Here is a 25,321-nt window from a genome sequence, read left to right on the forward strand (position 1 = left end):
GTGTTTCTAGTCCTCATGACTGCACTTTGGAGATGCAATAGGGAAAGTGCTTTCTTAAAACAGGTGTCCGGTACTGGCGTACTTTTGGCGGGAAATATTAGGGTATATAAATATCATAGTGGGGAAAGCGATAATCGTTTCGGAAGGTAACATCCTCTTAAGCTATATACCGAATATATATGGGCCTGGTAATCTGTCAATGTAAATGCATTTTCCATGTCCTCACATCTGCAAAAAAGACTGATACTGAAACACTGGAAGGAGAAATATGGCTTCCCTTCGATAAATTGATAAATGACATAACTCTGGCAACCCATCAACTGTTCACTTTCAGGTGAAGACTAAAAAGTAAAGGGAACCCTGATCATTAGGTCCAGTCGCGGACGACTCTGGGGTTGCGGTGCTCATCTCACTTTATAGGTGTACAGCTTCCGGGTCATGTGGCCAGCAGGACTAAGCTGCTTCTGGCGAACCAGAGCAGCGCACGGAAACGCCGTTTACCTTCCCGCCGGAGCGGTCCCTATTTATCTACTTGCACTTTGACATGCTCTTGAACTACTAGGTGGGCAGGATCAGGGACCGAGCAACGGGAGCTCACCCCGTCGTTGCGGGGATTCGAACCGCCAACCTTCTGATCGGCAAGCCCTAGACTCTGTGGTTTAACCATGGTTCACTTTCAGGTGAAGACTATGCATGGACAAACTTAATATTTAGAATGCATTTGTCGAAACCATAGTGACACATGGATTAACACATCCTTGAGGGAAACAATAAGTTTATCCATCTAACAATAAGGTTTACCCATCTAAAAGTCTAAAGTTTTGTAGCCTTATATGGTTGTTTTGTTATTGCTGTTTTCCTCCACTTTTAAAAATGTTTTTAATGTATTCTCTTCCTCCTTTTTTCCTTTCTTTTTCTTTCTGATTTACTTTACTATAATAATCTCAATAAAATAATCAATATTGGGGGGGGGGAATGATTGCAGTTTGGAAACTTAATAAGTTGCACCCACCGAAAAGCTCTAAAATTAGAGGAGCCTCGGCAAGTTTCTGGTCCCTGACGCCCCTTCCCTTGACCCCTCGTGCGAATATTCAGAGTCATGCAAAGATCAGGTGTTGGGCTGGGATGAAACACGCAAATATACTGTGACCATGCATAAACAAGCTTAATGTGTTTCTAAAGTTCGTTCGGAGCACTGAATCGACACACGCACAAACACACACAAACAGAGAGGGTACCAAGACCTTCAGAGCAGTGAATAGCAAATAAGCAAAATTCTCGTGCAACGTCTAGAAGGAGCTGCCTCTCCAAGCCGCCAAGGTGTAGACGCTTGGCTTGAAGAAGAAGAGTTTGGATTTGATATCCCGCTTTCTCACCACCCGAAGGAATCTCAAAGCGGCTCACATTCTCCTTTCCCTTTCTCTCCCCACAACAAACACTCTGGGGGGCGAGTGGGGCTGAGAGACTTCAGAGAAGTTTGACTAGCCCAAGGTCACCCAGCAGCTGCAATGCGGAGGAGCAGGGAATCGAACCCAGTTCACCAGATTACAAGTCTACCGCTCTTAACCACTACACCACACTGGCTTGGACACGGACCTCCCTGTCGCCCGCTTTCAACTCGGTTGAAATCCTCGGTTTTGCCTTCATGGCATAGGAGCCAACCTCCTTTACCCCATGGGTGCAGCCAAGGAGGGGCAGCTCCTCAAAATTATTGAAACATTAAAAATACTAAATTCAAAGCCTGCTCCCTGTAAGTCCTCTTTTGGGGGCATTTTTTACCCATGATCTCCCCCCAAAGCTGAATAACTTTCTGGGGCCCCCTACCAAAAATCCTGGCTACGCCCATAGCTTTACCCCCCTCCCCCATAAAATATCTGATGGAGCCCCCCAAGTAGATGGGCATTGCCATTCAAATGGTGCTTGTGACTGATTATGAGGGGCAGGGCTTACCTGGGCTCCCCTCCCCCAATATCTTATTCAAGTTGGCAGCCCTGCTTCACTGCAAGATCTGAACGTCTTGCCGTCGGGTGTTCAAGAAAGTTTCCCGAGAGCTGAGCTGGCCAGCTAAAAGGAACGCCCCCCTTGCAAGACCTTCGTTGACGATCACGACTTTGCTAAACCAGAACTGCCGCGAGATGCACGACCTTAGGTCTGAGTTAACTGGTGGGCTGCGGGGTGGGTGTGTTGTACATTGGATCCCAGTACGTTTCAAGCACAATTCAAAGTGTTGGTGCTGACCTTTAAAGCCCTAAACGAGGGGTCCCCAAAACTAAGGCCCGGGGGCTGGTATGGCCCAATCACATTCTAAATCCGGCCCTAGGACAGTCCGGGAATCAGCATGTTTTTACATGAGTAGAATGTGTGCTTTTATTTAAAATGCATCTCTGGGTTATTTGTGGGGCATAGGATTCGTTCATTTTTTTCCCCTTCAAAATATAGTCTGGCCCCCCATAAGGTCTGAGGGACAGTGGAGCTGGCCACCTGCTGAAAAGGTTTGCTGACACCCTGCCCTAAACGGCCTCGGTCCAGTATACCTGAAGGAATGTCTCCACCCCCATCATTCAGCCCAGACACTGAGGTCCAGCGCCGAGGGCCTTCTGGCGGTCCCCTCACTGCAAGAAGCCAAGTTACAGGGAACCAGGCAGAGGGCCTTCTCGGTGGGTGGTGCCCGCCCTGTGGAACGCCCTCCCACTAGATGTCAAAGAGAACAACAACTATCAGACTTTTAGAAGATATGTAAAGGCAGCCCTGTTTAGGGAAGCTTTTAATATTTAATAGATTATTGTATTTTAACATTATGTTGGAAGCCGCCCAGAGTGGCTGGGGAAACCCAGTCAGATAGGCGGGGTATAAATAAATTATTATTATTATTATTATTATTATTATTATTATTATTATTATTATAGTTTCGGACTACGACCCAGAGACCCCCACTCTGCTGCAAACTTCGCAGGGTGTGGCATTAGGCCACTGCCTGCCTCTCAGGGTTGTTGTGGGGATTAAGTGAGGAGGGGGGGACCATGCATAGCCCCCCTTCGAGCTCCCCAGTCCAAAAAGTGTGGTGCACATGCAATAAGTGTAGAGGGAACCTTCTAAATGTCTGCCTCCCAGCAGGTGCACCTCTGCCCAACTCCTTGCCCCCACCGTGCAAAAAAACCGCACACAGGCGCACACGAGAGGCCCATGCAACCCCACAGCACGGCACACTGCGGCCCCCACGGGGGCCCCACGCACCCTCCTGGGTCGTCCGGGCGATGCTTCCGAAAGAGCCGAGGCTCTCGCGCCCCAGGAAGTCTCCGAAGACGTTGTGGAAGGGGTCCCCGCCCACTTGCGTGGACTCCTCCACCCGCACCTCTCGCTTGGTCTCGCCGCCCCGAGTCTTGCTGATCTCCGTCCGCTCGGTGCGCGTGTAAGTGTGGCTGCTGCGCGTGAAGGTGCGCGTCAGCCGCTCCTGGGCCGAGACCATCTGGAACCAGTTCCCTGCGCGGGCGGCGGCGGAGGAGGAGGAGGAAGGAGAAGCGGGGGTAAGACAGGGAGGAGAGAGGAGGGTTAGAAAAGAAGGTCCTCCTAGGTGGTCCTTGCACCAGAAATGTGGGACGTGATCCATGAGAGGCAGTCAAGTACAACATGCGAGGGGATGTTTGGTCCAGCCAGGCGAAACTCCCTGTTCCTCCTGGCTGGAGCATCCTTCCTTTTGCATGTGACTGAAGGTGGGCGTGACCTAACCTGTCCAGGTAACAAAAGGACGAATCACCCAGCACCCTTCCATCTTTTTCACTTCCTTCTTCGTTTGACCAGTTTTTAGCTAGGACTGCTCTGCTAGCTCTGAGCTAACAGAAGCAATGGGATTATTCCCCCATATGGGGTAGATCCACATATACATATTTGCAACTAAGTCTGCCTTCAGGGATCCAACTGTGAACCGATGTGAGTAAACTTCTCTTGTTGACTTTGAATAAGATTGTGGCGTCTTTATTCTTTTAAGAGGGATTCAAGGGAACTTGCCAGGAACGTACAATTCGGTCTGAGACAGATTGAATTGTATAATAGGGAGAGGCTCACACGAGCCTGCAACCAGCTATCTGCTATGCATGTAAAAAGGGGGATGTAACTGTGCTAAGTTATAGAACTTGCTAAGTAACTGTGCTAAGTAAAGGAATTTGGTAGCACAAGTTAGGAAGGATATTAATAAATAATATATTCTCTCCTGCCACCCTGAACTTTCCCACAAGAAGAAGCCCCCTCTCCCTACGCACAGTTTGAGACAGATTGAATTGTATAATAGGGAGAGGCTCACACGAGCCTGCAACCAGCTATCTGCTGTGCATATAAAAAGAGGGATGTAACTGTGCTAAGTTATAGAACTTGCTAGCACAAGTTAGGAAGGATATTAATAAACAATATATCTCTCCTGCCACCCTGAACTTTCCCACAAGAAGAAGCCCCCTCTCCCTATGCACAGTTTGAGACAGATTGAATTGTATAAGGGAGAGGCTCACACGAGCCTGCAACCAGCTATCTGCTGTGCATGTAAAAAGGGGGATGTAACTGTGCTAAGTTATAGAACTTGCTAGCACAAGTTAGGAAGGGCATTATTAAACAATATATTCTCTCCTGCCACCCTGAACTTTCCCACAAGAAGAAGCCCCCTCTCACTACGCATAGTTTTAACTAGGCTCTTTGGATGGTTACGACCTCTAGGCAGGGGCGTCACAGGGGGGGGCCCGGGCAGCGCCCCTGTTGGGGTGACACATCGGGGGGCCAGCCCCGCCCACTGGGCTTTTTATTTAAAAAATTAAATATTTTTTTTAATTTAGGTTATTTTCGGCACTGCCGGGGGGGAGCCGCAGGGACGGCCAGCGAGGAGGGGTGTCCCCCCCCTCGCTGGCCGCCCCTGCGGCTCCGCCCCAGCAGCGCCGAAAATAGCCCCCCCTTCCAGCGGCGCAGCTCGGCATGGAGGCAAGGGGCGGGCCAGCGAGGTGGCCCGTCCCTCTCCCTGACCCGACTTGCGCTCCGCCAAGGGAGCCCGGGCGGCAGATTTGGGAGTCTTTGCAGCCCGCAAAGACTCCTGAATCCGCTGCCCAGCACCCCTTCTTGCAGCGGCTGCTCACGCAGGCACGAGCAGCCACGGCAAGAAGGGGTGCTGCCGCCGGGCGGAGGCTTCTTCAGGAGTCTTTGCAGCCCGCAAAGACTCCTGAATCCGCCGCCCGGCACCCCGGGGGCGGGGCGTCGCATGCATCATGACGTCATGACGCACGCACGCCCTGCCCCCCAGGGGTGTCTCTTGGCTTCCCGCCCCCGGCAGCCAAGGGGCTAAGAACGCCCCTGCCTCTAGGGTTACAAAAGACAGAGAAAAGGGTTTTCTTCTTCAAAATTCTGGAATCCCAGATTTGTGCAACAGGTGTGTTTCAGCTCTAGCCTAGACCACACCGGTGTCAGAGCAGAAAGAAGGAAGGGGTTGGGAGGTGGGGTGGAAACAAAGTCCCCTGGTGGTAATAATGCTCCGCAGCCCGTCAGGTCCTGGGCCCTCGGCTGCCCCCTGTCCCCCGTTCCCCAAGATGCGCCCCCTTACCTGGGATTTTGAGGTTCAGGTCGCACGTGCTGCCAATGGTGGCGATGGACGGTGCCTGGCGCCGGCGGGTGATGCTCTCCTTCATGCGCCCCTCGCCCGACATTTTCACGGTGAAAGGGCTTCCTGGAAAAGGAGCGATAGCATAGCTGTTTGTGATGGCCTGGGAGTCAGACTCAGATGCTGAACCTGCACAGGATTCCCCGCCTCCAGAACCAGCTGAGCCGGGGCCAGGGCTTGAGCCTGAAGGATCCCCACCTGTGCTGGATCCCCAGGTGCAGGCATCAGCGGAGTCTGCTCTGGCTCCTGATGGGAGGGAGGACCCATTGCCTGCTGGTGCTCCACTCCCAGCCTCTTCAGAGGAAGCTGAGGCAGCCCCTGGGTCCAGTAACCCACCAGCCTCTCCTGAGCTACAGAGGCTCAGGGCAGAGAGGCGAAGGGAGTTAAGTGTCTGCAGGAGGAGTGCTCGCCTCCAGGCCCGGAGGAGAGGTGAGTCTCCGGAGGATCGGGGCCACCCTAAGCATAGGGCCAGATAAAAGCCAGCCAGACCCAGCCCAAGTTGCGTGAGCAACTTAGTTGCAAGCGTACGCTCAACCTGCAACCTTGTGCCTGAACCTGAACCTGCCTTGGACCTTGACCTGCTCCCTGCCTCGCTCCCTGCCAGACTGGCCTCCTTTGGACCCATAGACCCAGGACTGGACTTGGACCTCGCTTCACGGACAAACCCCTGGGGCCAGCACACTGTTACCCTGAGATCCCGGTGGTACCCCAAGCTACGCCCAAAAGGCGGCTGGGTTTTGGCTCTGGGGTGAAATTTCACAAAATTTATATACCGCTTTGTTTGTTTTTCTGGGGACGGGAGGGGGAACCTCAAAGCGGTTTACAAAAAGGTACGGCTATAAAATCTTACACCAACGCTTTAAAGCATACGAAACGGAGAAATCCTGCAAAAGAGGTTAAAATCCTCGCCAAGTTTCTCTAAGCGTCTCAGCCAGGATGTTTCCCGCAGGCGCCGAAAGGAAGACCAATTGGCAGGGAGTTCCAAAGGGCCAGGGCTGCCATGCTGGACAATCGAGTTCTTACGAATGTGAAACAGGTATGAGGTGGCACCGGCAGGAGTGCCAGTCTTGGTCAGGTGGGCACGAGTGGGGAAAGGTGAGCTGGTAGGTAAAGACGATACGATGATGAAGGAATAAACCTTAGCTTGCTTTGGTGTGGAAAGAGAGGCAGGCAAGGGGGCTCCCCCTCTTCCACCTCCCTTCGACTTCTGATTCACCCCCAAGAATGTCAGAGGAGCCCGGCTGGATCAGAGCAACGGCTCATCTAGGGTGATATCCTGTTCTCGAAGCGACCAAATACCCCATAGGACCTAGTAATCTGGATAGACTGCCTCTGGACCTGGAGGTTCCACAAGAACATCCGAAGAGCTTTCTGTGTCAGGCCAACGGTCCTTTCAGCCCAGCACCCTGTTCTCACAGCGGCCAACCAGATGCCACCGGGAATTTGCCTAACCCTCTTTTTTCCAAGTGACCCACAGCTGCGAGAGGCTGGGGCGGGTCACGTTTTGCAAGTGTCGCTGGTGGGGCGGGGAAGCAGAGAAGGCCGGGAAGCTGAGACTAGGACCTTGAATTCTGCAACACACACAGAGGACACACCGGCGGCCGGAGGAGAGGCACAGACCTGGCACGTGCTTGTCGGCAAACTTAATGTTGATGATGTAGTTCCCTGGCTCCGTGGGGCAGTAGGTGACTTTGCAGGTGCCGTCCTCCATATCCTCACAGTTGATGTCGACTTTGCTGGGGCCCTCGATGGACAGGCCGAGGCCGCCATAACCTAGAGGGGAAGGAAGCAAACAGCGTCAGGCCTGTCTCTTCCGCTCCAGGAGAGCCGAGTCATTTAAACCAGGTACATCCAACAGGTAGGTCGTGATCCACCGGTAGATCACTGGACATCTGTGATAGATCACTGGTACATCACTGGCTCCCCCCAAAGAAGCTCAACAACCTTGCCCCCCAAAAGCTCAATGTTGTTCCCCTGCACCCCCCATAAAACGGGGCTTTCCTACTCCTAACAACTTTTGACCTGAACCCCAAAAGGGGGTAGATCACTGCCAGTTTTTAACTGGTAGATCACAGTCTCTTGGGAGTTGGCCACCCCTGTTTTTAAACCATGGGTAGGCAAACTAAGGCCCGGGGGCCAGATCCGGCCCAATTGCCTTCTAAATCTGGCCCCGGACGGAACCAGCCACTGTTACGAAAGCCGTATTTGTTGCTCCTCTCCCTTTTACTTTTGGCCCCCCGGAAGCTTGACGCGGCCTCGGCGGGAAGAAAGGTTCCCTAATGAGGATGGGCTCCCGGGGTCATTCTGAAGAAGGCGCTCCGGAGGGAAGAACACGGAGGATGAACTACGGAAAGCTAAAATCGTGTGTGATCGAGTCGAGATTCTGGGGGTTGGACTAGATGACCCTTGGGGTTCCCTCCAACTCTACGAGGATGCCATGATTCCTATCCCGAGACAAACAGGCATGGTGGGGTTTTGGGTCATGGGCGCATCTCCACGCCCCCTCACCTGCGGTGCGCGTGCCACGATGAATTCGGACACCTCGAAGGTGCGCCCTTCCACCAGCCCCTTTCCCGAGACTTTAACCTTGCTGGCATCTCCAATCTCCGACTGGCCCACCATGATCTTGAAGGGGCTGTTGGTAACGTGCTTTCCGCTCTTTTTCACGCTGACCACATGCTCCCCGACCTCCTTGGGGGTGAAGGAGATACCTGGGGGGGGGGGAGGAAAGAGTCAGTGCAAGGGGGAAAGGGTCAGTGAAGCAGCAGAGGCCCCCCCCCCAGACCCTGGGGCTCCCCTATCCAAACAAAACGAGCCCCATAGGAATTGGGTGCAGCAATAGCGTCACCGACTGACAAGCAAACAAACTTCTCCCTCCAATAGATTTTATGAAAGTTTGAAGAAGATACAAAGGTTAACATCCAATAACTTTTTTAGCAAAGGTGAGAAAAACCTAATCAAGTTTTTTAAATTTTTATTTATGCATTTTCTTAACGAAAGTACCGTATTTTTCGCTCCATAAGACCCACTTTTTTCCTCCTAAAAATTAAGGGGGAATATCTGTGCGTCTTATGGAGCGAATGGTGGTCCCTGGAGCTGAATTGCCCAGAAGAGGATCATGCTTTTTATTTTACAAAGAGAAAAGGGGGTGTTGAAAGGACCCGCTCAGCAGCTGATCAGCAAGAGATCGGGAGAGAGATAAGAGTCCCCGGCTCCCTTTCAGCCCCACACTCCTTTGTTGAATGTGCTGCAGAGGGAGGTTGTTTGTTTCCCCAGCGACATGGGACTGGCTGATAGATTATCTGTCTGGAAACTGTAGAAAAGGCCCCTTTCCTTTAGAAGCTGCAGAAATGTGAGTTGAACCCCATAAAAACGGGGCTTTTCCTCTTTGCTTTTCCCCCTTTGCAAAAGGAGCTTTGCTTCTCCCCCTTTGCAAAAAAGCTGCAAAACTTTTAGCTGATCCTCAAAAAACCAGGGCTTTTAGAGGAGGAAACCAGAAAAATATTTTTTTCCCTTGTTTCTCCTCTAAAAACGAGGTGCGCCCTATGGTCCGATGCACCCTATGGAGCGATAAATACGGTAAATGTAAGATGCGTACGTAAGGTTAAAAAAAACCCCAATTTAAATAAGAACACCAAACCAAAAGGAAGAAAAGGCAAAACGAAAAAAAAGAAAAAAAAAAGGGGGAGAGAGAGAAGAAGAAGAAAGAAAAAGGAAGAGGAAGAAAAGAAAGGGGAGGCGGAGAGGACTTCTGGTTCTTCCTCTGTCAACTACATATAGAAAATTATTCAAAACATCCACTCCAAAATAACAGCTAACAATCCCAGTTTCTGTAAATTTATTAAATTCTCAAACTCGCATAAAGGAAGAGGCAACACAGGCAGAATGAGAGAGATGTTACGTTTATGTCTGAATTACCACAGCGCAGGTACTGCAAAAAGCCAGTGTGGCATAGTGGTTAGAGTGCTGGATTAAGACCTGGGAGAGACCAGGGTTCGAATCCCCACTCAGCCCTGAAGTTCACTGGGCCAGTCCATAGCTGTCAACTTTTTCCTTTTTTAAGGGAAATTCCCTTATTCCGAATAGGATTCCTCGCAAGGAAAGTTGACAGCTATCTGCCAGTCTCTCCGTCTCTCTCAGCCTATGGCAATAAAATGGAGGAGCAGCACAACTGCGCATGCCCCCCACCTTGAGAAAAGTGGGGTTGGTGAGCAAAATTTGCAAAAAAGAGAGGAGAAAGCCCTCAGCAAACTCACCGATGTGGCGGTTCGGCAGGCGTTTGAGCAAGCAGGGCTCTTCGTTGCCGGACGGCGCCCGGATGCTGGCCGTGAGCAGGCTCAGGTCGCTCTCGGTGATCTTGAGAGAGACGTCGGTGGAGGTTCCCACGTTCAGCTGGGAGGTGCGCATGGAGTCGTCACCTGGGAAGGGGAAGTCCGTGAGCGAGACAGAGTGCAACGCGGGAACGGCGGAAGAAACGCAGCGGTACCTCCGGTTCGTCACGGGATCCGTTCCGGAGCTCCAGTCGGATCCCGAGGAATTCGCAACCGGAGGTGCCTGTTCTGCGCATGTGCACTGCGCGGCAGAGCGCTTCTGCGCATGCGCGCGGGGGCGAAACCCAGAAAATACTTCTGGGTTTGCCGCGTGTGTAACCCGAAGGATATGCGACCAGAGGTGCCAATGTCTGATACCTCTCCGTGAGTAGAACAGGGTTCTCATTTCGTGACCTCGACTTGCCCAACTGTTAACGTTTACATCATAAGTCTCTTTAGTCTCTACCTTCTTTAGTCTCTACCAGGGGTAGGCAACCTAAGGCCCATGGGCCGGATGCGGCCCAATTGCCGTCTCAATCCAGCCCGCAGATGGTCCAGGAATCAGCGTGTTTTTGCATGAGTAGAATGTGTCCTTTTATTTAAAATGCATGTCTGGGTTATTTGTTGGGCATAGGAATTCGTTCACCCCCCCCCCAAAAAAAAATGGTCTGAGGGACGGTGGACCTGCCCATAGCTGAAAAAGGTTGCTGGCCACTGGTCTCTACCTTCTGTCCACAGGTTACCTATTTGGGCTTTATTTCATGTCTGAATTTGTTCAACAGGGATCTATCATTGGGTTTGGGCTATGAATATTTTTTATATATATAAAAGGTAAAGGACCCCTGGACGGTTAAGTCCAGTCAAAGGCAACTATGGGGTTGCGGCGCTCATCCTGCTTTCGAAAGCAAAGTGCAAGTAGATAAATAGGTACCGCTCCAGTGGGAAGGAAAACGGTGTTTCCGTGCGCTGCTCTGGTTCGCCAGAAGCGGCTTTGTCATGCTGGTCTCATGACCCGGAAGCTGTACGCCGGCTCCCTCGGCCAGTAAAGCGAGATGAGCGCCACAACCCCAGAGTCATCCGCGACCGGACCTAATGGTCAGGGGTCCCTTTACCTTTACCTTTAAGAGTAATTAGGCCAGGAATTAACTGGAAGGCTGAGGCTGAGCCAGGAGAAGTAGAAGCTGTGAGGATACAGTCTACTTAGGACTCATTCCAGTCAGGAGGGGAGAGATTCTACTACAAAAAGAGAAGACACCCCAAACCAGTTAAGAGGGGTGTGGAGATCCCTTGGGTCTGTTACTTGGAGTAACTCGGGAGTAGAGTTGTCTAAGGAGTGTGTAACTGACAGGAAGTACCACCTTGTTTATGAACCAAAGTATTAAGTGGCCGTGCGACATCTGAGAAAGAACTGACATTATAATCTGAAGTATCCTGTTTTACCCACTTGGTGTCATAAACTTCTCTGTTTAATAAAACCATTCTTGTTTATTTGATCAAATCCCGCCTGAGACTCCAAATTATTAAGTTTCCCCTCACACAATTCCTCCACAAGATAATCCGGGGTAAAGGTAAAAAAGGGTAAAGGGACCCCTGACCATTAGGTCCAGTCTCGGACGACTCTGGTGTTGTGGCGCTCATCTCACTTTATTGGCCGAGGGAGCCGGCGTACAGCTTCCGGGTCATGTGGCCAGCATGACTAAGCCACTTCTGGCGAACCAGAGCAGCGCACGGAAACGCCGTTTACCTTCCCACCAGAGCAGTACCTATTTATCTACTTGCACTTTGACGTGCTTTCGAACTGCTAGGTGGGCAGGAGCAGGGACCGAGCAACGGGAGCTCACCCCATCATGCGGGGATTCGAACCGCCGACATTCCGATCGGCAAGCCCTAAACTCTGTGGTTTAACCCACAGTGCCACCCGCGTCCGGGATAATTTGTAGGAATTCGGGTCACTGGTGTTCTGAGGGGGGGTGCACTTTATTGCAGTGAGGGTGGGCCCAACGGCGCCGGGGGGGAAGTCCCGTTGCGCCGTCCCACATTAATTGGAGAGCAAGACTCACCCATGATTTTGGCGGTGAAGGGGCTGCCGGGGATGTGCTTGTCGTCGAAGCGCACGATGATGTTGTAATCCCCGGGGGCCGTCGGCAAGTAGGAGACCGTGCATGTGCCGTCTTTGTTGTCCTTGCAGGTGATCTCGGCCTTGGAGGGACCCTCCACAGCAAGCGACAGGCCTCCTGGGGTGGAGAGAAGGCAGCCGGGTCACAGGACTGGCCCTCCCTGGCCCTCCCTTCCACCCAGAAACCACAGAAGTGCTATTTCTCTCCCCTTTCAATTTCTGCCCTGGTGTCAGTCGGCTGCACGCATGCAAGGTCCTCCGGATCGGACGCTGTCCTGCCTGACATCCCTCTTGCCTCCACACCTGTCCTCGGTCCAACCTTCCCTCCTCCATCCCTTGGGGGTTCTTGGGTCAACTTTGCCCTGGCTACGGACCCCAGAGAGCGTAGAACCGCAGAGCTGGGGTGTTGGAAAGGACCCAAAGGGTCAACTAGCCTAACCCTCTGCAGTGCCAGAATCGCTGCTACTGAATCCCCGACGGACACCCGTCATCTGCTCAAAAACCTCCAATGAAGGAAAGTGCAGCTCCTTCTGAGTTGGAAGGGACCCCAAGGGTCCTCTAGTCCAGCCCCCTGCGATGCAAGAGTCACGGCTACAGAATCCCCGACAGCCACCCAAGCTCTGCTTAAACACCTCCGAGGAAAGAGAGTCCGCCATCTGCGAAGGTCGCCCATTCCGCCGGCAAACAGCTCTTGCCATCAGAAATCTCTTCCTGATGTTTAGTCTGAATCTCGTTTCTTGTCCTTTGAATCCATTGTTTCGGGTCCTGCCCTCCAGAGCAGCAGAAAACAAGCTTGTTCCCTCTTCCATGCGACAGCCCTTAAGATGCTTAAAGATGACTATCACACCTCAACTCATAGAATCATAGAATCCTAGAGTTGGAAGAGACCCCAAGGGCCATCCAGTCCAACCCCTGCCAAGCAGGAAACACCATCAAAGCATTCCTGACAGTGGCTGTCAAGCCTCCGCTTAAAGACCTCCAAAGAAGGAGATTCCACCACACTCCTTGGCAGCAAATTCCACTGTCAAACAGCTCTCACTGTCAGGAAGTTCTTCCTAATGTTTAGGTGGAATCTTCTTTCTTGTAGTTTGAATCCATTGCCCCGTGTCCACTTCTCTGGAGCAGCAGAAAACAACCTTTCTCCCTCCTCTATATGACATCCTTTGATATATTTGAACATGGCTATCATATCCCCCCTTAACCTTCTCTTCTCCAGGCTAAACATACCCAGCTCCTTAAGCCGTTCCTCATAAGGCATTGTTTCCAGGCCTTGGACCATTTTGATTGCCCTCCTCTGGACACGTTCCAGCTTGTCAGTATCTTCTTGAACTGTGGTGCCCAGAACTGGACACAGTATTCCAGGTGAGGTCTGACCAGAGCGGAATACAGTGGTACTATTACTTCCCTTGATCTAGACGCTATACTCCTATTGATGCAGCCCAGAATTGCATTGGCAATTCCCAGTCAACTCCCTCGACTGTTCCTCATAAGGGTTTGGTTTCCAGACCTTTTCACCATCTCGGTCGCTCTCCTCTGCAGACCTTCTAGTTTGTCAACACCCTTCTTAAACTGTGGCACCCAAAACTGGACACTGGATTCCAGGCGTGGTCTGGCCAAGGCAGCAGAAAGTGGGACTAGGACTCCCTTTGATCGGACCCTAGATTTCTGTTGATGCAGCCTAGAATAGCATTCGCTTTCTTTGCCGCTGCGTCACACCGTGGGCTCATGTCAAGTTTGTGGTCCCCTAGGACGCCGAAACCCTTAAGATGCTGAAATACCTGCTTTGAGGACCCAGCTCCCGCGACTGCAGCTTGCTTTTAGATACTGCGCCGCCGTGGAGCCACCAGGTGGAGGCGCCAGTCTTACCTTCTCCGGCATCCTTGGTGACGATTGTGAATGTCGCCGGCTTGTTAACCATGCCGTGGCTCAGCCCAGGCCCGTAAGCGCTGACGTGGCGGGCATTGACGGCGTCCACGTAGAACTGGAGAGGGCTCCCTAGGCGCAGAGATAAGAGACATCAGCAGGAGGGCACAGCGCCAGGCCAGGCTGCTTGGGAAAGATTTCTAATTCCCTCCGTTTCTGGTGCTCAGAAACGAGCGCCGATTTACGTGTAGACATGCACAACAGGAGAGAGGGATCCGGGAATTCAGGGGAGGCTTGGAGAACGGGTTGGGTTGGGGTGTTCTGAGCAGGCCTGAGTGAAAACCCCAATAAACCCCAGTGTGCGACTTTTTTGGGGGGGGCGTTGCAGTGGAAATTTTAGCATATGCATGGATAGTACATGTGAAGATATAAAAACTGTCAGTGGGCGTGAGACTTTCTTTCATTTGTCCTGAATCTTCCCAAATTCGATTCTAGTGCTGAATCTGGCATCCAGCTCAATTAATATAATAATAATAATAATAATAATAATAATATCGGCTCCCAACAGAATATTAAAAACAGAATAAAACATCAAACATTAAAAGCTTCCCTAAACAGGGCTGCCTTCAGATGTCTTCTAAAAGTCAGATAGTTGTTTATTTCCTTGACATCTGATGGGGGGGTTCCATAGGGCCATACCAAGAAGGCTCTGCCTGGTTCCCTGTACTTTGCTTCTCGCAGCGAGGGAACCGCCAGAAGGACCTCGGAGCTGGACCTCAGTGTCCGGGCAGAACGATGGGGTGGAGATGCTTTCAGGCATACTGGACCGAGGCCGTTTAGGGCTTTCAAGGTCAGCACCAACACTTTGAATTGTGCTCGGAAACATACTGGGAGCCAATGTAGGTCTTTCAGGACCGGTGTGTGATGTGGTCTCGGCGGCCACTCCCTGCTCTGATAACACAGGCATGCTTTCCCTCTGACAATGTGACTCGGTTTCTACAAATGTGTCAGCTAAGGCACGAGGATTCCTCTACGTAAGCCTGTGCTGGTCAAGGGTCTGTGAGCTCCACCTTTGTGCCACTGTCTTAAGGATCACAACTGTGCGGTTTGTGACGAAATCCACGGCAGAGGGCAACAGAAACCCCGTGGGAAAGGAGTGCGAAGGAGACCGGGGCCGCTTGGGATGCAGCGGCTTTCGAAGATGCCTTGAACCGCAGAATAATAGCGCTGTAGAGTTGGAAGGGACCCCCAGAGATCATCCAGCCCAACCCCCCCTGCAATGCAGAAATCGCAGATGAAGAAGCCCAGGCCCTCTGACCTCTCACCTGGGATGTGGTTTCCATCGTACTTTATGTCCATCTCGTGCAGACCCTTCTCCACGGGAGCGTACTTCACCGTCACGGTGCCGTCCTTGTTGTCGGTGATGTGCGGCCGTGCCGTCTTGCCGGAAGGCATCCGCACCTCCTGGAGACCGGGGGGGGGAGGGGAGGGAAAGGGAACGCGGTTAAGACCTGAAGCTATGAGGAAAGAGCTGTGGCTCGGGGCCAGAGCATTGGCTTTGGATGCAGAAGGCCGCAGGTTCAATCCCCCCCCCAGGGCATCTCCAGGTAGCGCTGGGAGAGATATCCTCGCCTGAAACCCTGGAGAGATGCTGCCAGTCAGTGCAGGCAACACTGAGCTAGGTGGGCCAATGGTCTGACTCAGCAGAAGGGAGCCTGCTGTGTTCCTAAGAGTTGCGCCCACCCCATAATTTGGGGGCAGGGCCGGATTTAGGTTTGATGAGGCCCTAAGCTCCTGAAGGTCATGGGGCCCTTGATATGTCCAGCTGTCCTTTGTCAACAACAAGTTGTCACTGTTTTCTTGTGTGGAATATATGCTATATGGTCACTGATGGACCTAATAGGTATCTCAAGCTACTTCCACATGCTGCCATGCAACCAGTCCATGCAGAATGTAGGCACCTATATATAGAAAGGAGCAAACCGTGATATTTTAGGGAGCAGGCTAGCAGGCGGGGCCCATGACTTACATCATAGGAGCCTACACAACACAAAACACTGTTGCTGTATGTAGGTTTTATTCTATTTGTTTTTTATCTTATGTTTTGGAAATGTACATCCACTTTTTTCCCCTTTATATTTTTTTTTTGGGGGGGGGAGGGCCAAGAGAGTGGGGCCCTAAGCTAGAGCTTGTTGAGCTTATACATAAATCCGGCACTGGCAGGGGGGCTGCACTCATCTTTTCTTTCCCAACAAATATTAAAATTATTAAAATATAGGCTTAGCCACACATAACCCTTTTCTACAGTTTCCAGACAGATAATCTAACCAGCCAGTCAGTCACATGTCGCTGGGGAAACACAACCCTCTGCAGCATATTCAACAATGGAGGGCGGGGCTGAAAGGGAGCCGGGACTCTTATCTCTCTCCCGATCTCTTGCTGATCAGCTGCTGAGTGGGGGTCCTTTCAACTCCCTTTTCTCTTTGTAAAATAAAAAGCATGATCCTCTTTGGCCCCTGGGCAATTCAGCTCCAGGGACCACCATTCGCTAAGACGCACAGATATTTCCCCTTACTTTTTAGGAGGGGAAAAGTGCGTTATGGACGAAAAATACGGTAATATCTTTGTAAGTACAGCGGTACCTCGGTTTTCAAACAGCTAGTTCATGAACAACTTGAACCCGAACGCTGCAAAACCAGAAGTAGGTGTTCCGGTTTTCGAACTTTTCCCCAGAAGCCGGAGGTGCTCCGTTTTGCGTCCCCCTGTGTTTCCTGTTTGCGCTGCTAATTTGAGTCCCCCATTGTAATTCAAGCCTTCCGTTTCCAACTGCAGTGTTCCAAGGTGATATTTGGAGCTTATATTTGGTGCTTTTCTTTCTGCTATTCATTTTGCGTTTTTGTTTTTGAGGCTTTTTCGGTTAATTTGTTTTTGTGACTGTGTGGAACCCAGTTCAGCTACTGATGATTGATTGACTGAGTGACTGCGAAAATGGATTAAAAAAACCCCATCCAAACAATGACTATCACCGGTGCAGGTAAGGAAAAAATAATATTTTAATTTTCATCATCTACAATACCGTCTTATTTATTTCATAGTACAGTACATTGATTAGTGCTTTCACTATATTTTAATGTTTTTAATATTTTTGGAAGCCGCCCAGAGTGGCTGGGGAGACCCAGCCAGATGGGCGAGGTACAAATAAATTATTATTATTATTATTATTACGTTTTATGGAGATGGTCTCGTTAGATAGCAAACCATGTTCAATTGCTGCTTTAGGGGTTGTTTTTAAAAGTCTGGATTGATCCGTTTTGCGCTACTTTCTATGGGAAAGCGAGCCTCGGTTTTGGAACGCTTTGGTTTTGGAACGGACTTCCGGAACGGATTGAGTTTGAGAACCAAGACACCACTGTAAGTGAATAAATGCCCCCGCACCCCTTAGTGGCCCCCTCTGCCAGTCCCTCTCCAGATGTTTTTTGGGGGGAGCCGCCCCTACCTGTGATGTCCCCCTTCTGGATGGTGAAGGGGATGACCAGGTTGAAAGGACGCAGCATGGATTCCATGGTCTCTGGAGCGGCGACGGGCTCATCCGTAGCCTGGTGAGGGAAGGGGCGGAAAGGAGAGAAGGAGAGAGGGAGGGAGAGAAGAGAGAGAAGGGACTAAGTACAGGCAGAGGGAGGGAAGGAGAGCACCCGAGGGCGAAGCGAGGGCGAAGGAGAGCGGGGGGCACCCCGCAGCAGCAGCGCTGGAGGGGCAGGCAAGCCGAAAAGAGGCACAGAGCTGCAAGGGAAAGGGGGCAACGAGAGAGTAGGCACCCCACGGAGGGAGGGCTGTCCGGGCCATCGCCCTGGGCATAGGAAAGGGCAAGCGCCACCATCTCCACCTTGGACCCGTCGGCCGCCATTGGGGGAAACAAACTGCTAAAAATAGCTAAGTATAGAAACCAGGGGTTCTCGAAGTCTGGCTGTCTCTGCATGTGTGTCTACATGGCGACATTTAGTCCGGTTCCAAGCCCGCCTTCCTTGCAAAGCGGTTCGGGTAACGTCACAGACCCCCGTGCATTGCCAGGGGGAGCCGTGGAGTTGAAACCGCTTTTGAAGTGGTTTGGGGGTGCCCTGATGAGATCTCATGCAGCTGCTCTGGGGTGGGGGGAGTCCTGAGCAGTTTCCCAAAAGGGGAGATCCCCAAACGCGGAGAGACGGGCGTGCGTAGCCCCGAAGGAGGAAAAGGAAAACGTCTGAATGTCGGGTGGGTCAGTGGCAGCCTAAAAAGGCCTCTGTGACAGCATCGGCAAAAATCCCTGCATTGCAAGCGGGCTGGACTAGATGACCCTCGGGGCCCCTCCCGAATCTACAATTTTGTGAAATCCCTAAGGAGCGCAGGCCGGTGGGGGCCAGCGTGTGGGGTTTGAGCCCGGGGTCTGGGTCTCCTCTTCCGAGAGAGGGAGAGAGATGGGGGGAGAGAGCAGCAGGAGCAGACAGAGCGTCTGAGAGAGCGAGAGCAAGCTCCTGGTACCCAGTGCGAGGGGTAGCCGCCGGCGTGCGGCGCCGGGAAGGGCTGGCGGAGCTGGACGCTGCTGTCGCAGGGCTCTCGACGTGGGGGATGGAGTCACAGGCCTGGCAGGAAGCAACGGGACAGGTCAGGGCCAGCGGCGCCAGCATGGTGCAAACGCGGTTGCGGGTTCGGATCCACCTCTGCCTGCCAGGACCCTGCCGGAGTCACAGGCCAGCAGCAGCCGCAAAAGCCGGTGGTTTAGGTTTTCATTTTTTATTTTTTGCATACAGTTTCATCAAAACTTTTCAACGTACAATAGAAAACATTAGCCAAACAAGAAACAAGAAGGGGAGGGAAACGACGAAAGGGAAGTGAACACTGTATGCTGAAAGTTTTAATAAAACCTCCCTGCGCAGGGAAGTCTCTTTAACCCCTTTATCATTCTGGTGGCCTTTTTCTTAGCCTTTTCACGGCCAAGACACACTGGCTACTCTGACCCCAAGGTCTTCCTCTTGGTAAATCACCGGCAGTTGAGGCCTCATGAGCGTATATGTGAAATTAATATAGAGGTAAAGGTAAAGAGACCCCTGACCACCAGGTCCAGTCGTGTCCGACTCTGGGGTTGCGGCGCTCATCTCGCTCTATAGGCCGAGGGAGCCGGCGTTTGTCCGCAGACAGCTTCCGGGTCATGTGGCCAGCATGACAAAGCTGCTTCTGGCGAACCAGAGCAGCGCACGGAAACGCCGTTTACCTTCCCGCGCGGTCCCTATTTATCTACTTGAACTTTGACGTGCTTTCGAACTGCTAGGTGGCAGGAGCAGGGACCGAGCAACGGGAGCTCACCCCGTGGCAGGGATTCGAACCGCTGACCTTCTGATCAGCAAGCCCTAGACTCTGTGGTTTAACCCACAGCGCCACCTGGGTCCCTTGAAATTAATATATCCCCCCCAAAAAAACATGCATGACTTTACACTTGTTTGCATCGAACTGCATCTGCCATTTTTTCACTCCTTCCCTCTGTTTGGAGAGCCCTTTTGGAGCTCTTCAAACCTCTTTCTGTTTGAAGACCCCGGACAATCCCTAACTCTGGATCTAAACAAGTTAAAAAGGCAGGTCCCAACGCTGATCCTTGGGACACTCCACTTCTCTCCATTTGGAGAACCGTCCATCTTTTCTGATTCTCTGCTTCCTGCAACTTTGCCCAATTCCTGGTCCGCAAGAAGACCTCTTATCCCTCGACTGCCGAGATCAGTCAGGAGTCTTTGTTGAGTTACTTTGTCAAAAAGTTTTTTGACGTCGAAGTGCTATGTCAGCCAGATCTCCTCTATCTGTATGCTTGTCGACACTCTCAAATAACTCTTGGTGAGCTAGGCTTTTCCTTTGCAGAAGCCATGCTGGTTCTTGCATCCGCAGGGCTTGTTCTTCTATGTGCTTAGCTATTTTATCTTTAACAATACTTTCCACCAGTTTTCCAGCGACAGTTGTAAGCTAACTGCCTAACCTGTCATTTCCAAGATCTGCCCTCCCAACCCTTTTTTTTTACTGCCTAGCCTACCCGCAAGGAGGTCGTTGGAATTAAATGGGGGGGGAGGAGGAACCATATACAGGTGAAACTCGAAAAATTAGAAATCGTGGAAAGGTTCCTTTCTTTCAGTAATTCAACTTAAAAGGTGAAACTAATATATGAGATAGACTCATGACATGCAAAGGAGATACGTCAAGCCTTATTTGTTATAATTGTGATGAATATGGCGTACAGCTGATGAGAACCCCAAATTAACAATCTCAACTTGGGGGTTTTCATCAGCTGTGCACCATAATCATCACAATATAACAAGCAAAGGCTTGACATATCTCGCTTTGCATGTCATGAGTCTATTTCTTATATTAAACTCCAGTAGCTAACGAAAACAATTGCTTACATCAATGGACTTTTCCACGATATTCTAATTTTTCGAGTTTCACCTGTATGCCACCTTGAGCTCCTTGGAGAGAAAGGTGCGATACAAATGCAATTAAACAAATAAATAAAAAGAAGAGCAGACTCCAAGAAGGCTCCCTTCCTCTGCCATATCCCATATCACAAGTCCTGCCCCCTGGTGGCTGATTTTGCGGTTGCACCAGCCCAGCTGGACCCAGGTAGCTGTTCTGCCCCGGTTCCACCCCCCAACTCACCACCACATGGAAGGGGCTGTTGGGGATCTGCTCTCCCCCAAAGCGGATGGTGATGACGTATTTGCCGGGCTCGGGGGCCGTGTAGTAGATGTCGAAAGTGCCGTCGTGGTTCTCCACCACGTCGACGTCCAGCTCGGCTCCGTCCGGCGTGGACACCTTGCAGGTGACCTTGCCCTTCCCGCTGCCTTGGCGTCCACGGTGATCACTGTCTCCTCCCCGATCTGGATGGTGGGGCCCAGGCAGGTACCTGCAGGTAAAGGATGGGAGAACACCTTGTTGAGGGTAAGGCCGGGGGGTGGGGGGTGGGGAGAGAACTCAGCCAAACCGAAAGGGTTTTGCTAGAGGTTCCCAAAGCGACTCGATATCAGGGAACCAGTGGAGGAGCAGCCACCGGGTGAAGAAGCGGTGACTTGCGAGAAGGGATCGGTGATCTGGGGGAGCCCCTGGCAACCGGGAGACGAGAGTCAGAGGAAGGAGAAGCTGCAGGATTGGAGAGGGAAGCGCAGGTGCAGGGGGAGGGAGAGATAAGTCAGGTTGGTTCAGAGTCGGGCTCTCCCGCTCGGCTGTCTCCCAGGACCAGAGAGAGAGAGAAGAAGCAGGTTACATAAAGGTATAGTCTTTCGCCTGCTTGCACGCAGCTTAGGTGAGATACATAAGCCTCATTGGGTCCACACCTAGGTAAAATGTATTTTAATATTTGTGGAAGCCGCCCAGAGTGGTGGGGAGACCCAGCCAGATGGGCGGGGTACAAATAATAATATTATTATTATTATTATTATTATTATTATATTATTATTATTATTTCATTTTATGGATCGATGGTCTCGTTAGATAGCAAAATCCATGTTCAATTGCTGCTTTAGGGGTTGTTTTTAAAAGTCTGGATCGATCCGTTTTGTTGCTTTCTATGGGAAAGCGAGCCTCGGTTTTGGAACGCTTTGGTTTTGGAACGGACTTCCGGAACGGATTGAGTTTGAGAACCAACACACCACTGTAAGTGAATAAATGCCCCCCCGCACCCCTAAGCGACCCAAGCCCTCTGCCAGTCCTGGGGCTCTCCAGATGTTTTTGGGGGGCGGCCAAAGTGTCACCCCCCTCTCCCCTGGATCTAGGGGCAGACCGACCCCCCGACCCCTCCCTGCGACGCCCCTGGAAATGGCGATGCTTGATTGGGGTACCTGGATATTACCATGTGCCCACCCCCAAGATCCAAGGGAGGGGCCCCCACGGGTACTTACCCAATCCGTGGCCTCCTATGGACACTGCAGAAAGGAAGAAGAGGAGACAGCCGTGAGAATTAGCAGGAAGGCGCATAGAACTGCCGTGGTAGCAAATCAGGGCCGATTGCAGCATTATTACCTTACTCTAAAAAATTATGAACTGTTCACTCCCAAAAAAGTATTTTTTGGTGGCATACAGATTCCCTGCAAACTTTGTTCTAACTTCAGTGCCAAAGATTAGAGCACAGGACTCGGGCCTGGGCGAGACCCGGGTTCGAATCCACACTCGGGACATGACGCTCTCTGGGCGACCCTCGTGGGCCTCTCACCCTAACCTTCCTCGCAAGGTTGTTGTTGTAGGGCAGCGGGGGGGACGGACACCATATACACCACCTTGAGCTCCATGGAGGGAAAGGAATGTAGATGCAGAGGAAGTAAAGGTAAAGATAAAGGGACCCCTGACCATTAGGTCCAGTCGTGTCCGACTGGGGTTGCGGCGCTCATCTCGCTTTATTGGCCGAGGGAGCCAGCATACAGATTCTGGGTCATGTGGTCAGCATGACAAAGCCGCTTCTGGCGAACCAGAGCAGCGCACGGAAACGCCGTTTACCTTCCACCAGAGCGATACCTATTTATCTACTTGCACTTTGACGTGCTTTCGAACTGCTAGGTGGGCAGGAGCAGGGACCGAGCAACGGGAGCTCACCCGTCGCAGGGATTCGAACCGCCGACCTTCTGATCGGCAAGCCTAGGCTCTGTGGTTTAACCCACAGCGCCACCCGCGTCCCACAGCGAGGAAATAAAAAGAAATAAATGAAATAAGCCGGGGCGAAAGCCCGATATACGGGTCGTCTGGAGAAGCGCCTCTCTCTCGCCCGATCGTCCCGTCGGCCACCCCACTCCCCAAAGACGGAACGAGATAGAGGCAAAGAGGGGGAAGGCAGGGGAGAGAGAAGGCAAGAGAGGGCATGAGGACTAGCAACTTGCTTTCCAGTGCCCCACTCGGGGCTGAGAGCAGCTGGACGAAGGTTGGCAAGGCTCCTACCTGTGACCAGACACTTGCTGGCGTCGCCCGCGGGCAGGGCGTGGATGCGGAAGGGCGAGTAGGGGATCTCGTCGCCTCCGTATTTGATGGTGATGGTGTAGCGGCCCGTCATGTCCGGGACGTAGGAGACAGTGTAGGTGCCGTCGCCATTGTCCCGGATGTTGGCTTTCTTGGGCTTGCCCTCAGGGTCCTGGGGAAACGAGAACATGGCAGGGGGGGAGGTGTCAGTGGGCAGACTGCAACCCCCAGGCGGTGGCAAGGTCATTAGATCTGGAAAAGCATCTTCCAAGATCTGAAGGGCTTGCCCTGGAGGAGATGGAGCAAGCTTGTTTTCTCCTGCTCCGGAAGTTGGGCGACCATTTGCCACAGATGCTTTCCAACTCTAAAATTCTACGGTTCTATGAATTGGGGGGTGGGGGTGGGGAGTTGAAGACCAGAGGCTTCTCTAAGCCACGGTCCAAACATACTGGTGGATCAGGCCCCAGAACCCTTTACCACCCCCATTCCCTATGTCAGGGCTTGTGATGCAACGAGAAGAGAGTGCTTCTGAGCTTATACGAAATGCAGCTCTTAGAAATCGGCACTGGGTACGGCCCAATTCACTCCCGCGAATGAGGTCAGAATGAGGGCAGGTACTTCAGAACAGGAAGTAGTCTCACGGGCACCCCCATATCACAGCCTTTGCCAACCGGCACAGCCCCCACCAGCACAGCCCCCACCAGCACAGCCATTCTGGACTACAACTCCCATTAGCCAGAACCAGCACACCCATTTGGACTACAACTCCCATTAGCCAGAACCAGCACACCCATTTGGACTACAACTCCCATTAGCCAGAACCAGCACACCCATTTGGACTACAACTCCCATTAGCCAGAACCAGCACAGCCATTCTGGACTACCAACTCCCATAGCCAGAATCAGCACACCCATTTGGACTACAACTCCCATCAGCCCCTGCCAGCACAGCCTGGAGCAGGCATGGCCAAACACGGCCCTCCAGCTGTTTTTGGGACCACAACTCCCATCATTCCTAGCTAACAGGACCCAGTGACCAGGGAATGATGGGGAATTGTAGTCCCAAAACAGCTGGAGGGACAAGAATTGGCCATGCCTGGGGCCCCTAGAGCAACCCCGCTGCTCCTCTGTCCCTGCACCCGCCCAGGCAAAGCAGGGAGCCACCCCCCCCCCAACCCACCATGCCATCGCCCGCCACTCACCAAGATCTGGACGGTGAGCAGCCCCTCGCCAGCATCGGGCATCGATGGTGAACTCCACAGGCAAGCTGGCGGGGATGCCGGAGGCGTTGAGCCGGGGCCGCTGGCTCGCACCTTGCTGGCGTCGTGCGCGGGAAGAACCTTGATCTTGAACGGGCTGGAAGAAGCAGCCGCCGAGGAGTGAGAGCGGTCACACCCACCAGCATGCCCCCAAAGGATAAGCTGCCTCCCCCCCCCGCTTGGGTCTCCCTGCTCTGCTCACCTGCGGGGCACTTCTTGCCCGGCGTACTTAACAGCGACCGTGTAGGGCCCATCCGTGGCCGGCGTGTAGTTGACCGTGTGGGTGCCGTCCCCGTTGTCGCGCACCTCGGTGGGCTCAGCGACCCTGGGCGAGGAGGAAAGAGGGTCGGAGACGCTCTCAAGGGACCACAGCACCCGAAACGGAGCCCCTTCGCCTTTCCGACAAAGTTAGCAGCAATCAGGGCATAATAAAGATGCTGGCTACAGCGGGACTTTGGTTCTCAAACGCCTTGGTTCTCGAACACCTTGGTTCTCGAACACCTTGGTTCCAAACACCGAAAACCGGAAGTGAGTGTTCCGGTTTTCAAACGTTTCTCGGAAGCCGAACGTCCAATGAGGTGTCGGCTTTGTTTCCAGGGCACCTTCACCGATCAGAAGTTTTTGGTTTTTGAACATTTCAGAAGTCAAACGGACTTTGGGAACGGTTTAAGTTCGGCGCTTTGTTTCTGCTATTCGTTTTGCGTTTTTGTTTTTGAAGCTTTTCCGGTTAATTTGTTTTTGTGGCTGTGTGGAACCCAGTTCAGCTACTGATTGATGGACGGTGTGACTGCGGAAATGAATAAAAGTCCCCCCCCCCCCGCCATCCAAACAATGACTATCATCAGAGCAAGTAAGGAAAAAATAATAATTTTAATTTTCATCATCTACAATACCGTCTTATTTATTTTATAGTACGGTACATTGACCATTGCTTTCATTTTAGGATCAATGGTTTCACCAGAGAGTAAATTCATGTTAAATTGCTGTTTTAGGGGTTGTTTTCCCAAGTGTGGAAAGGGTTAATCTGTTTTGCATTGCTTTCTGTGGAAAGTGCGCCTTGGTTTTGGAACGCTTTGGTTTGGGAACGGACTTCCGGACGGATTAAGTTTGAGAACCAAGGGTACCAGTGTATAGGGCAGGGGTCAGCAACTTTTTGGGCAGGGGGCCGGTCCACTGTCCCTCAGACCTTGTG

At 52.0% G+C, this 25,321-nt stretch overlaps 1 protein-coding gene across 1 annotated transcript in view; it reads right to left on the reverse strand.

Annotated features, from left to right (window-relative positions):
- Nucleotides 1–25,321, reverse strand: part of FLNC (filamin C) — a 128,781-nt gene that overhangs the window by 15,408 nt on the left and 88,052 nt on the right. Inside the window, 20 exon segments of the mRNA XM_033163497.1 lie at nt 3,235–3,480; nt 5,573–5,695; nt 7,250–7,402; nt 8,138–8,152; nt 8,155–8,340; nt 9,886–10,047; nt 12,000–12,173; nt 13,922–14,050; nt 15,244–15,383; nt 17,414–17,514; nt 18,434–18,487; nt 18,490–18,534; nt 20,588–20,763; nt 20,766–20,834; nt 21,826–21,849; nt 22,853–23,042; nt 24,073–24,109; nt 24,111–24,162; nt 24,165–24,226; nt 24,332–24,455. Of these exon segments, the coding sequence (XP_033019388.1) occupies nt 3,235–3,480; nt 5,573–5,695; nt 7,250–7,402; nt 8,138–8,152; nt 8,155–8,340; nt 9,886–10,047; nt 12,000–12,173; nt 13,922–14,050; nt 15,244–15,383; nt 17,414–17,514; nt 18,434–18,487; nt 18,490–18,534; nt 20,588–20,763; nt 20,766–20,834; nt 21,826–21,849; nt 22,853–23,042; nt 24,073–24,109; nt 24,111–24,162; nt 24,165–24,226; nt 24,332–24,455 (2,262 nt within the window).

The sequence above is a fragment of the Lacerta agilis genome, chromosome 10 (assembly GCF_009819535.1).
Source record: "Lacerta agilis isolate rLacAgi1 chromosome 10, rLacAgi1.pri, whole genome shotgun sequence".
NCBI lineage: Eukaryota > Metazoa > Chordata > Lepidosauria > Squamata > Lacertidae > Lacerta > Lacerta agilis.